The sequence below is a fragment of the Macrosteles quadrilineatus genome, unplaced genomic scaffold, assembly GCF_028750875.1.
Source record: "Macrosteles quadrilineatus isolate MER2022 unplaced genomic scaffold, UCM_ALF_1.0 Scaffold_5__1_contigs__length_97177068, whole genome shotgun sequence".
NCBI lineage: Eukaryota > Metazoa > Arthropoda > Insecta > Hemiptera > Cicadellidae > Macrosteles > Macrosteles quadrilineatus.
The window spans coordinates 73,067,016-73,079,190 of record NW_026542598.1 but is presented as its reverse complement, the minus strand read 5'-3'; the positions used below and the strand labels follow the sequence as shown (position 1 = coordinate 73,079,190).

General features: G+C 39.4%; 2 protein-coding genes across 2 annotated transcripts in view; both read right to left on the bottom strand.

Moving 5' to 3' along the window:
- LOC128993926 (E3 ubiquitin-protein ligase MYCBP2-like) overlaps positions 1–12,175 on the bottom strand; it is a 572,029-nt gene that overhangs the window by 40,423 nt on the left and 519,431 nt on the right. The window contains exon 38 of the mRNA XM_054418047.1: positions 259–481. Within this exon, the coding sequence (XP_054274022.1) occupies positions 259–481 (223 nt within the window). The remainder of the gene's footprint in view (positions 1–258; positions 482–12,175) is intronic.
- On the bottom strand, positions 2,270–3,793 carry LOC128993925 (uncharacterized). Its single transcript, XM_054418046.1, has one exon. It carries the CDS (start codon positions 3,723–3,725, stop codon positions 2,316–2,318), a length of 1,410 nt encoding a protein of 469 aa, XP_054274021.1. The 5' UTR covers positions 3,726–3,793; the 3' UTR covers positions 2,270–2,315.

Below are 12,175 nucleotides of genomic sequence, written 5' to 3'. Positions count from 1 at the left end.
GAATACGACACATTTCAAACCAAGAGAAACTTAAAAGACGATCTATTGTAAATTATTACATCTTCTATGTCACCAACTATCACGGTAACAAGAATTGAGGAGAAAATACAATTTTGACAATAGAACATTCTGTGATTGGGTGATTACTATGTTCCAATTGAATGGACGTTCCGCTACAGCTGGTACATAGGTATGGATGGGATGGAATGTCTACTTCAGTCTTCAAGAGCCAATGGTAATAGTAATAAAATACACCACCTTGAGGTTAGGCGCGTGCACCACCTCCCCGTACTGGTCCCTGGTGGTGAGTGTGAGAGTTGCCGGCCAACCACACCGGAGATCATCCCTGGGGAACACCAGCTGGCTGTGGCTCGGGTCCACGTGGGACTCCGGCTGTAGCCAGCGAGCCAGTCGTCCTCCGGAGGTGCCAGGGGTGCAGAGTACAAGGTCCCGCAGGAACAGCCGCTCATTGCAGTGGCAGCTGGAACAGGGATATAAATGTCAGTTTGGGACATTTGAGAATTGGTGGTGCTGGTAGAAGTATTCAATAGACCCTATTATTTTAACTATAAAGTAGTAGTAGTGCATGTAAACAAAACACAATCCACACATACCGAATAGAAACTCATTGTTTATTGTCTTCAGATGGTCCATAAGGAACATAAATACATAGAGGAGTATGTTTAACCATTGATTTATTGGGCAAGTAGACATCTCATCCTTTTGTAGAATCTGAAGCCTCTTTAGATGTATGATGATATAGTTAGATGCTGACACTGAGTTTCCTAATATATACTGTTTTCTCTTATTTTAGGGCAGATTTTACGTTTTTTACTTCACTATTTGGTTATAATACCAGAGAGAAACAAATACCTTGATTTTTTAAATAGTTTTAATTTGGAAAGTAGCAAGAAACAATTAAAAACCTTTAAACTGGACATAATTAACCTTAAAATTGCTGTCAGCTGATACAAAAGAGGAACATCTGTTAGAGAGTGTTTAATCTATGGCTCTCCCAATAAGTCAGAGGATAAACCATTGATTTGAAATTTTACAAATAGGCCTATATACTTATTAGTTAATACTTAATAAAGCTGCTATATTAAAAAGAATACCGTTATTATATTTTTCAAGAATTTTTTATGAGGATCAACTTTCTATGATCAAAACTCCTTCACGAAGTAAACGTGATACGCAGCACAGGCAAGCATCGCACAGGCTGTTGTTACAGGCGCCGGCCACGATTTTATATAAAGTTGTATAGGCCTAATCTTTGTAAAATGTAAAATCAATGGTTTATCCGTTGACTTAAAATTTAGGATGAATTTTATAATTTATTTGTAATTGTATCCTCTGATTTTTACACCACAGGGCTCGGGATAGCCAAACTTTCTACAATAATCGTATAGTTTACATTCGAAACCGGTAAATAAATAAACAAGTAGATATAACTGTCTGTATTCAGCTGATCCATATGGATGAAAATGAAAATGAATACTGTAAAGGTTTGAAAGGTTTGTTTGATCTGTGGTCCTTAGTAATCCTTAACGTACCGTATCTTTGGTCCTTAATGTAGCCCCCAAAATTCAAGCAAAAAATCAATAATTACTACGTTTAGTTTTGCGTGCCAAGGTGCATTATCAAAAAACACCATATCGAAATTTAAACGTAAAAAAGGTATCTCATAAACACCCGTAGTTTTCCTGCTTGCCTTGATGCTGGCGTGTGAACCGCCCACGAAACGCATCAGCAAAAACCTGTCTGTTGCACAACTGTTGAGATTAGCAGCACATGCTGGTTTATGCTGAATTTCCGCTGCATCTCATGCAGTATAGATAACTACCCAGCTTAACGTTATGCAATGCGTCAATCGCTTGGCGAGTTTCAACCAAAGATTCAAGAAAAGCAAAAACTTGCAAGGACGGAAACAGGTGGGAAAACAGTGTTTTACCGGGTGGAAGTGTTTAGAAATTCGCATTTAGACTAATGTGCAACTTATGTACAATTAATAAAAATTTAAAATACTACAGAATAATTTTATAACAATTGATTTATTTTCAAACAGAGAAATATAACCGTATATTGTTTAACCATAGTAGTAATTTAACAAACAAATTTTCACGATTCGTAGTGATAATGATTCGGTACATCACGTTAAAAGGTATTAAGCTTTTTCTAAGTTTACAAGTGAAAGGAAAAAATTGTAAAATATATTTTTGAACATTAACTGTCTGATTTAAAGTAAAAATAAATAAATTCCCTCTAAAATTAAGGATGGTAGCAAGTTGAAACATATCTACTAAATTATAACATTTTCATGTTTGGTCCAGTGACTTGTAGTCCTGAGAAAGTTTCATCCGTAGTTTCGCGATTCTCGATGACGTCCTTGCATGGATCGTTGAAGTGGTCTGGATAGTATCAGTCCTTTGAGAATCTTGAAAGGAAGTTCTGGAATGAGCCTTCACATCGTCTGATTTCAGACTTGGAGAGTCCCCTTCAACTGGAGCCAACAATGAAAATTTCGGATAATTACCTTCCTCAGTATTAGACCCAAAGGATCTTTTCTTACTTGAAGTACTTCCGATCATGCTGAACAGTTCTTTAGCCGTTTCCTCGTCTGTCTTGGATGGTTTCTTCCCTAAATTTTTAAGAGAGGGGACGTTATCCACTCCTTTCGCACGAGAGGACACAGACCCGATGAAACTTCTTGATACTTTCATCGTGTCTGTGGAAAACAAAGTGACTATGTCTTGTTCCAGCTGTCCAGTATCTGAGATCATCGGAACCCTGGCTTGTTCTGTGTCGAAATACGACGGTATCCTCGTTTCTACCCTTGGTGAGACTGACTGTTGCAATGGGCTGTCTGACATTTTTCGGTCTAGAGTTTTCTTGGAGGACTTCTGAGTTAGAGTTCTGACATCACGGGATACACCCGTCAATGTCCTCTGAGCGCCGAGCCAAACCGTGTCCACCGACGGCTTTGGAGACTTTTCATACACGAGTTTAGAAGGGGCTTTCTTAACCAACCCAGAAGAAGTCGAAACCAGTGTACTTTTCACTTTCGTAGATTCTGGTTTAAACCACCCAGAGTTTACCGAAGGTGTGGTAGACTCTTCATACACTAGCAACTTAGAATTTCTTCTAGTTGGTTTCTCAAGCACCAAAGACACATCCATGGGTGGTGCTATCATGTCAATAGTGTGTGTAGAACCTCTAATCATTTCCTTCAACTTTTTTCTCGCCAAGAACGTTTTAAAGGCATTTTGTATGACTAAAGAAGCTCTGTTGGCGGTGTCATAATCAATACCCAAAGACTCAAAATATTCAATAAAGCTTGGAGAGTGTTCTAAAATCGGTGTTTTTCTGAGTAGTTCTTCTTTCTCCAGCCGCACCTTCTCCTTGAGTGTTTTCCTCGCCGTGTACATCCTCAAGGCTCTCTGCAACACACGCGCGTGACTGTTCGCCTCTTCCCAAGTCATTCCGAGCTCATCCACCAAGGCGAAGAGTTCCTGGTTGTCTGCGATCACGTCTTCCACAATCTCACAAGCCTTCTTCACGTTCGTCCTTAGTTTCAAAAGAGTTTCCAGGTAGTTGGCGATGTACCTGTATATCTGGTCGGGCTTGTCTCTCAGCACCTCCCTGGACATGTCACTCATCAGCTCGTATAGTCCGGGCGGAACCTGGTACAGGCAGCGTTCGCCGTGGATCTGTAGAGTGTAATTCATCTTGTTTATCACAGAATTGGCACAGTAAACATTTGAAAGTTTTTGAAAAACAAACCCAAAATATTGAATGTAAGGAATGAAAACAAACGTGGATTTCAGCTGTTTGTCTTACACAGAGTTTTCAGCTGATTATCCTCTAGCTTCCGTGATCGGAAATTACAGTTCGATCAAGTTTTGAGGAGTGGCTTCAGCCAACACCCACTGTGGCGTTGAGATTTGATTTAAATACTATAAGAACTATTTCACTTATAATATTTTGATTAGCAAAATATTGTTCATAGTTCAAGTAGCGTAAAATAAGTTTATGCATCTTAGAAACTCTTGCAGCTCCATCTCCAGTCCACATTCACTGATGTAACATGTTAAATTGTACTGCATTACTTTACTTACATCTTGACGTCAATCTTTTCTTTAATTTAAGCTGAAAATTAGTTCAACGTCAATTATAGAACGAGATGATTATGTAGAGTTCCGTTACTGAACTCAGGGTCCACGGCCCTGGTGTTTCTTTAAACAAGGTTATTTACGATCAAGCTGCAAATTGTAACTGTTTGTAGATTATTGCAGATCATACTGGTGTAGTCAGGAGCACAGTTTAGAGTACTTACAATGTAATTAGGGCAAGTTAATAAACGTCGTACGAAATATTTATAGTAATACAGTATCAACAGAATATCAATGGCTTTACCCATCTTTTAAAGAGTGAATTAATAACCGCGTTAATATCAACAGCCGGCTCACTAACCCCAGAGATTTAACACCGTCAAACGACTTATGCACTTTGTTAAAAGGCGCATAAATACACCCCAACAAACACCCAGTCACTATTTCCGGGTTAATTTAATAACTCCTAGCTTTGTTGATACATCGTGGAAAATATAACTTCTGAAACACACCCGAACCCCCACAAATTAACCAGATAAATTCCCAGGGATTTAGAACCCGGCGTCCTGTTGTTGATAGGAAGAAGTCAGTTGCATTAATAGCCTTCTGTAGGCCATCATTGATTCATGTGGCAGACGAGACGGGCTGGGGGCGTGGAGGGGGGAGTGGTGGGGAGGGGTTGACGGCGACGTAGGGGAGGGGGACTAGCGTTGAGCGTATGAGCGTTTCAGTGAGTGAAGTGAGAGTGAGCGAGTGAGATGAGTCCGACATGATCATGGTACGCTATGGGTTGGTCTCTGCGAGTAGTAGTGTCGGTGCTGGTGTTAGTTGGGCCCTCGTCGACCACAATTTGTGATTATTCTCAGTGCAAATGCGCCGACGTCGGCAATTGGATTAACGCCGTGTGTGTGTTCAACAGCACCCAGGTAACATAACCTCAACTGGTTGTCAGCTGGGCCAATATGGCGGGCGGTTTGAATGTAAACAGTGTTTTGTTTACTTAGATAACTAACTGATTGTGGGTGAATGAATTTTGTGTTTTGCATGCGAAGTTAGTGGAAATGAGTTCTAAGAGTGTGAGGATCCTATTAAACGGGAGTGACTTAATTGGTGCAGTTTTAATTATCCTACTGTACACGATTGTGTTTTTAACTCTGTGTTTAGTTTTTAAATACAACTTCAAGCAGCATTGATATCAATAAAGCTATTATGGCATCCCTTCTAATGATGCTTGTCAAGTACCTATAGTTGTAAAACATAGTATGATTAATGTTTACGGTCTCAATTCTGTTCACGATACACGTTAAACTTTTTATGAGGGCTTTTTATTGCTACTATAATCAACACCAGTTGCAAATGGGTGTTATTGCAGTAATAAACCTACCTTACAAGTTACACTTTATATAGGGAATAATAAGTCGAATGGCCTTTTTACGCAAGAATACAATTTTATTTAATAAGCCCTAATCCATTGTAAAAATCAATGCTTTGAACCAAAAATACGCAGTCTTTTGGAGTTATTTACGCTTAAAGTCTAGTACTACGATACCTTTTCATTATTTACGACGCGACAGTTAGTTATAGGTACTACCTTAAAAGGTCGTGGATCGTCGATAAAATTACCCTACACTACTTAAGGAGGGAGATGTCAACATACGTGTTAAAATAGAATACGATAAAATCTGTCAATAAAGTGCAATTCTTGTAGAGGTTGAGGAACTTCAAAGAATATAAATATTCAGGAAGCCATCGGCTATGCCTGTGCTACATAACTTTTAATCTTAATTTATCAACAAAAGTACCCTACGTCACCGGCACTAGTGCAAGCAACACTGCACTTGTCACATTCTCATATTACACTGGATGAGAGGAAGAGAGAGAGATGGAAGATAAGGAGCAGGGTCAGGCAATCAGTGTTGAGGTCACTCACAGTATGTCATGTGTCCACTGACTGTCCTCCCCTCACTGCTTATCCTACACTTAGTGTTTATGAGCAAGCGCGTAAGGGTAAAAACACAGTGGAGCAGGGCAGGTAGCTGGTAGCCTAGCAGGTCGCTTACTCGCTTACTGCTATGTAGAATTAACGCACGCGTTGTTATGGGTACGCACACAGTCGCGCCTAGCAGGTAGCCGAGATGGTAGCAGTAAGCTAGGCGGCAAGCTAGAAGAATTGCCAAGTCGATTGTTTGGGAGCTGCAAGCGGGGATGGCTCGACTGGGGCATGCGCAAATAGCAGAACTTGACAGCCACGTGTTCTCGAGTTCGCTAGTTCCACGTCGGATCTTTCACTGCGCATTCTCTGTATACGGAGTGTTGTTTGTTTTAATCGATTTATTTGGTTGTTGTTTTGTTTACAAGAAATAAAATAATGGACGTAGACAAATTAATATCGGAGGTTTTTATTCGTGTGCCTTTGTGGAACCAAGCCCATCCCACTATGTTATTCTGATGGATAATAATTAAAAAATATTAAAAAAGCTTGTCATTGAATTTATGCAAATAAAACTAGGTATTTATGTGGATGGATGTGATATTAACAGACTATAGAGATAATGTTCAATAGATAATAGTGACCAGCAATGATGAGGTAGAAAATCAATTATACGTATAGTAAAGCATATTTATTTGAAGACAAATGTATTGGGACATGTTATTTAGCTCATGTTCAAAAATGCTGCTTTCTTTCCTTGTTGACAGGATGAACCTGACACTCGCGTTCACTTACTTGAGTTAGTAAAAACCACTTAGATCCTGTACTATCGAGCAATAACTCTTCGTCACTAGAACTCGCCATCTCGACACGGCGGCTGACAAGCGACTGTACTGAGCGCCACTGTGTGTATGTCCCAGCTACCATCCAGGTAACCAGCGGTTAAGCGAGTAAGCGACCAGCCAGGCTACCAGCTACCTGCCCTGCTCCACTGTGTTTTTACCCTAAGGAAACCCATGTTGACCTTTTTACAAAATCGGTTTCAACAATTTCAATTCTGATAAATCAACCTTTGTATATTTATTTCATAGGTCGCCTGTGGTATTTTAATAGCGATAAAATAACGATCACACCATATAGTTTCCAATACAGATGGCAATTTTAATGTATCCACCACACACAACAGTTGTTTATTGTGGATTGATTTTCAATGTTACAATGCATTCATTGGTTTATTTCTATGTCGAATCTTCATTGGAGGGTCCAGTCAGCAACCCAATATTGTACACTTCTGGGTCCCTGACCTCAAAAACTTTAGAAATGCTTTCGAAATCTGAGCTTTATCCAAATCCAGAGTGGTTTACACATTACGGATGAGTCACAGACTATTCTAGATAACTGACGAATTAATACGAAGGAGGAAGAGAGGAAAATCAAATTGACCATTCTGTCAAACGCATATTTGTTCCCTATAAAACCTTTTGTTCTTATTTTCGAGTTCTAGTGTTGCAATAATCTAACGGGGCAGGGACGATCAAAATGAACCCGATACTTAATATTGAGCGATATTGAAATAGTATTATGGTTTTGGTATGCGCATATACATTAGCCTACTAATAAATTTAGTTAGTTACAAATTAACAAATTTACATGAACATATATATATATATGAATGTGTTGATACCTCTTTACACCATAGAGTAAATTATACTTTCGTGTTTATAAGTTCGAAAACTCGTATTCAGATTTTAAAATTGTCCGAAGCCGGGTGATAAATCTTATCAACTGAACGACCGGTCGTTATCAGTGCAACTTCGTGTCGTTAAAATGGTCGTTGGGATTGTGCAAGTATTGATGACTTCATGGCCATTAGATCCGTGCTCTGCTTTTAAGAGCTGATGAGATTGTGATAGAGTTTTTGAGGGCTTTTTATCGGGTTTTCGTAAGAATAATCGATAGAAACTCACTATAATTTGATCATTGTGTTAAAAAATTTACATTATCGGAAAGATGAATCCAATAAAATACTTTAAACCTGTAATAGTTAGTAGGTTATTACCATTGAGTATACACGTGCCGGTATAAAATATACATAATACGTCTATACTCAATGCTATTACTTATTTGATACTATGTTCTGACAATACAATGTTTTTACGTGTTGATGCCTAAGTTATCGACTTCAGTCCAAGAGGGTCGGGTTCGATCACCGGTACAGCCCAAATATTTGGGGTTTTGAACAGTCCCTTTAGAACTTTGTAGCTTAAATCAGTGAACACTAACGAAAAAGTGTTTATAAACGGTCTAAACAACCCTAAATGTCTTTTCCCACGCACAAAATCAAACACCAGCACGAAGCCAGAACGAAACGCACTGAGTGCTTCACCCGTGACGCTCGACGGGGGAACGGCCCAAACCCTTCACTCTACTCCACAGGTCCCACGGCGAGGGAGGGTGTTAGACTGGAAATAGCGACCGGATGTCGTGGCCGGATCAGGTGGCAGCGGAAACACCGGGCTATAGTGTCATTAACCAACATTGTATCTAGGTGGCATTGCTAGCACGTGTTGCGCGATATGACATAGGACAATCAGCTGATGAAGTCCTTCTGTCGTCGAAGCAGACGACACATACGTCGCGCGTGCTATGACCTCCATCTGCGGTGTGTGCTTGTGCGTTATGTGTGTGGTAAGGGGTACGACAAAGGAGACCACCTTGATTCGATCGGAGGGGAATTATTTGTTTGTGAACGAGAAGAATCGTCAAGACCCGCTTTTGTCGTGGATGATGAATGAGATGTTGATTCAGGGATTGGTTGTTTCCGGATTGCGTGGATGGAGGAAGTGGAGTGTATGATGGGGTGATTGAAGATCAATGTTGTATACAATTATAGAGTCGTATACGCAGGACTAGTCTATTTTACAAATTAAATGTGCGTATTGTTTCTTTCCATCATGCAAAAACACTAATGGACCAATTAGTTCGACGAATAAAATTAAAATTTCATACAAATAAGACTGCCATCTCCGAAACCAGATTGTCGTCTTCCTGCTTCGCCCCAGGTTTCATCATGGTAGGGTGTTTGGAAGTATAAATATTAAATTTTCTACGCATGACAACACAAATAAATCCCATATTGTCCACATTTCCTCTGTGTACACATTGATAAAGTTGTCAATTGTTTTCTATTACGCAGCAGATGCTGATAAGAATTAATACAAAGATGATTGTGAAACAATCGACTTTCTATTATCATACCTAATCAATTGATCGTGGTTGGAATAAGTATAACCACATTGTTCTCTACTGAGTTATCATACAGACGAGTTGCAGTTGGAGTAGTAGTTTTAAATATTGTTTGTGTTTTTCATTCAACGAATGTTACTAAAAGTAACTTTTTAGTAAAACTAACTGTGCATGCACGAGATAAGTGGTGAAAATGCATACAACTGTTTTTATTAAGTTGACATGTTTTACAATCAACTAATTTAGTTAGCGCTCAAATTTGATGTCCAAATAAAACAATGATTAAGCCAGTTATCAATAGTGCGTAAATTATAACTACTTAAACATTTTATGCGCTATATAACTCTAGGCGCTCCTAGCCATTTAGGCTATCACCATTTCATTACGGTAGTTTAGAAGGTATTGACTTTTATTTCCACGATAATTTAACTTCGTTGGTAGACATCGACATATCGAATTTTTGGATTACTGAATCCTCCATATCTAACAAATAGACTAATTTATTTCTGTTGTGCTTTTCATATGAAGTTGGCTAGTATGGATAATGATATTCTGTTCCTGAAATAAAAATCGGCGACTTTTCAAGGACCTTATTGTGTAAATCACCATTTAAGCACAGATGAACTAATATTCTGTATGATATTATTAGTTCATATGAAGTACGGTCATTATCTGTCATTTTACAAACAATTGAAACTTATTTCAAACTCCCTGAGTAGATCACTACGTAAATTAACACTCAGAATAGTGAGAATGCCTACGTGAACACAAGATTTACCCTAGTCCTAGCCTCCTAGGGCTGCATTCTAGATACGTCACGGACAAAAAAAATACTAGACAACAGACTATGATACGTAGGGAAACAAGAATAGACCAGGTCAGTGACTGTTGAACAGTGACTGAGGTATTCGCTGAACGCTGAGTCATAGTGCAACATACAGCGCTGCAGCCAAGTATTGCATCAGGTGGACTTTGGTCAGCAGATTATACCAAGTGTCTGTGAGCTTATCTGTGGGAATAAGCTCATGGGTGTGGAGTTACATATGGATCTTGGAATTGCTATCGTACTTATCTAAATGGATTTTAATGGAGTATTTAGGCAAATAGAATTTAATTGATTTTTGGAAGAGGACTGTAATTCTTGGCCATTAGCATTAGCATTGTTGTTATTTTACAACAGCGAAACCCGCCTAGGTCTAAGGAAAAAATATGTCTTTTTTTGTCACTGACATGTTTTTGTTCTTCTAAGAAAACTACCTAAGCCCCCGACTTTGTTATCTAACGTCGACCTTTTTATGTAGCATCAATGATTGATAAACTAAAGATAAAGGACATCTGGCATCCGCTCAGGATCGAACTAGCAACCTTCCTATTTGAAGGCTACCACAATAACACCTCATCTGCCCAGAGGATGAGACTTAAACATCTGTGGTCGGAAGTTCTGCATCAATGTCAACCGAGTACGGGCGGAAACTTATCAATTTAGAAACTCGGAAACGAGTCTGAAATTTTCAAAATGTGAGACAATACGGGGCTAATAAGCCACTAAGGAAACGGAAGCCGTGAGCTGACGTGTGTGAATATATGTGTCAGAGAGAGAGAGACACCACCTGTCCACCACATGAGCCCATCACATCCACCCTTCTATCGATTCTGTCTGCGGTTATGGTGCATATCACAACGACCATTTGGGTAATTGCGAGATTGTAGTCAAAACCCGGGATTGTATTTATCTGTAACCAAAATTCTACTATAAATAACGCATTTTGATATGGAAATGATTTGCAGCAATATTATGAATATGATAGTCTAATTAGGGTCTAATTATACAGCTATACTCATCCATCAGATACAGTGGACTAGTTGGTAGAGAACGTGTAATCCAAAAGTAATCAAAAAACTACCAAATAATTTAATGACTCATTGCAACCACTAAAATAGTGTGTTTTTTTAATTGATTTATGACGCAACGAAATTTCCAACACATTACTAGCTTTTGCGTTTTGCTTCACAGTCAAACTGCATCCAACCTACACATTTTATCGCCTTTCGAGCAGAAAACGATCGACTGGCGAAGCGGTCACAGGCTGCTATCGTATGTCGGGCGTAACCGAGATGTGCTCAACCTTGGTACTTGGCAGTGGCGAAACTTCCGCCCATCTCTACCACAGTAGCGGGGTGGCGTAGTTAGAAGCGTAGCAGTAACGTTAATAGCGTAGTAATGTCAGGAGGTTGTAACATAACATAAGCTAAGACATCGGTTGCTTGAAGGAATTGATCGCGGGACTACGGATTGAGATAATTTCTTTGCCGAAAATTGTTAACATAGAAAGGGGAAGCCCATGTGGCCATGTGGTTAGGATGAGGGACTTCTGTCAAGTAGACAGGTTCAAATATCGCCATTTACCAATTGGTTTTAGCTTTGTGGTTTTTTATTCTCCAGGTCTTGATACAGGTCCGGATCGTTGTAAAACAAGATTTCTCAAGATCAAAGACCTCTCTGTTTTACCAGAGAAGAACAGTGTCTGTGCATGCTCATCTGACCTCCTCCTCTAAACTAACCAAACGATAAGTCAAACAGATCACAATAATACAAGACCTTGACCAGACCAGTGTAGTGGACAAACAGAGCCAATCAAGCGGCAGAGGCGGTGCAGTAAACGATGAGTCATAGTCATATCCCGCAGTACCGAGAATCAATTAGAACATCATCTTGCAAATGACGTGGTTGTGAAACCGAGAGCACCCCTTGATGTTGATAGAATCCTTAAACTTCCGAGAAATCAATTTGTGATTTAAGGCAGTTTGGCTACGTGATTAGGACATTTTGTACTAATAGCAAATACAAGGCGCTCGTTGACGAAAATTATCTAATTTAATTCATTAAACC

Excerpts from the sequence above, each read along its gene's own strand:
- LOC128993925 (XM_054418046.1), bottom strand. The coding sequence starts at position 3,725 with ATGAATTACACTCTACAGATCCACGGCGAACGCTGCCTGTACCAGGTT.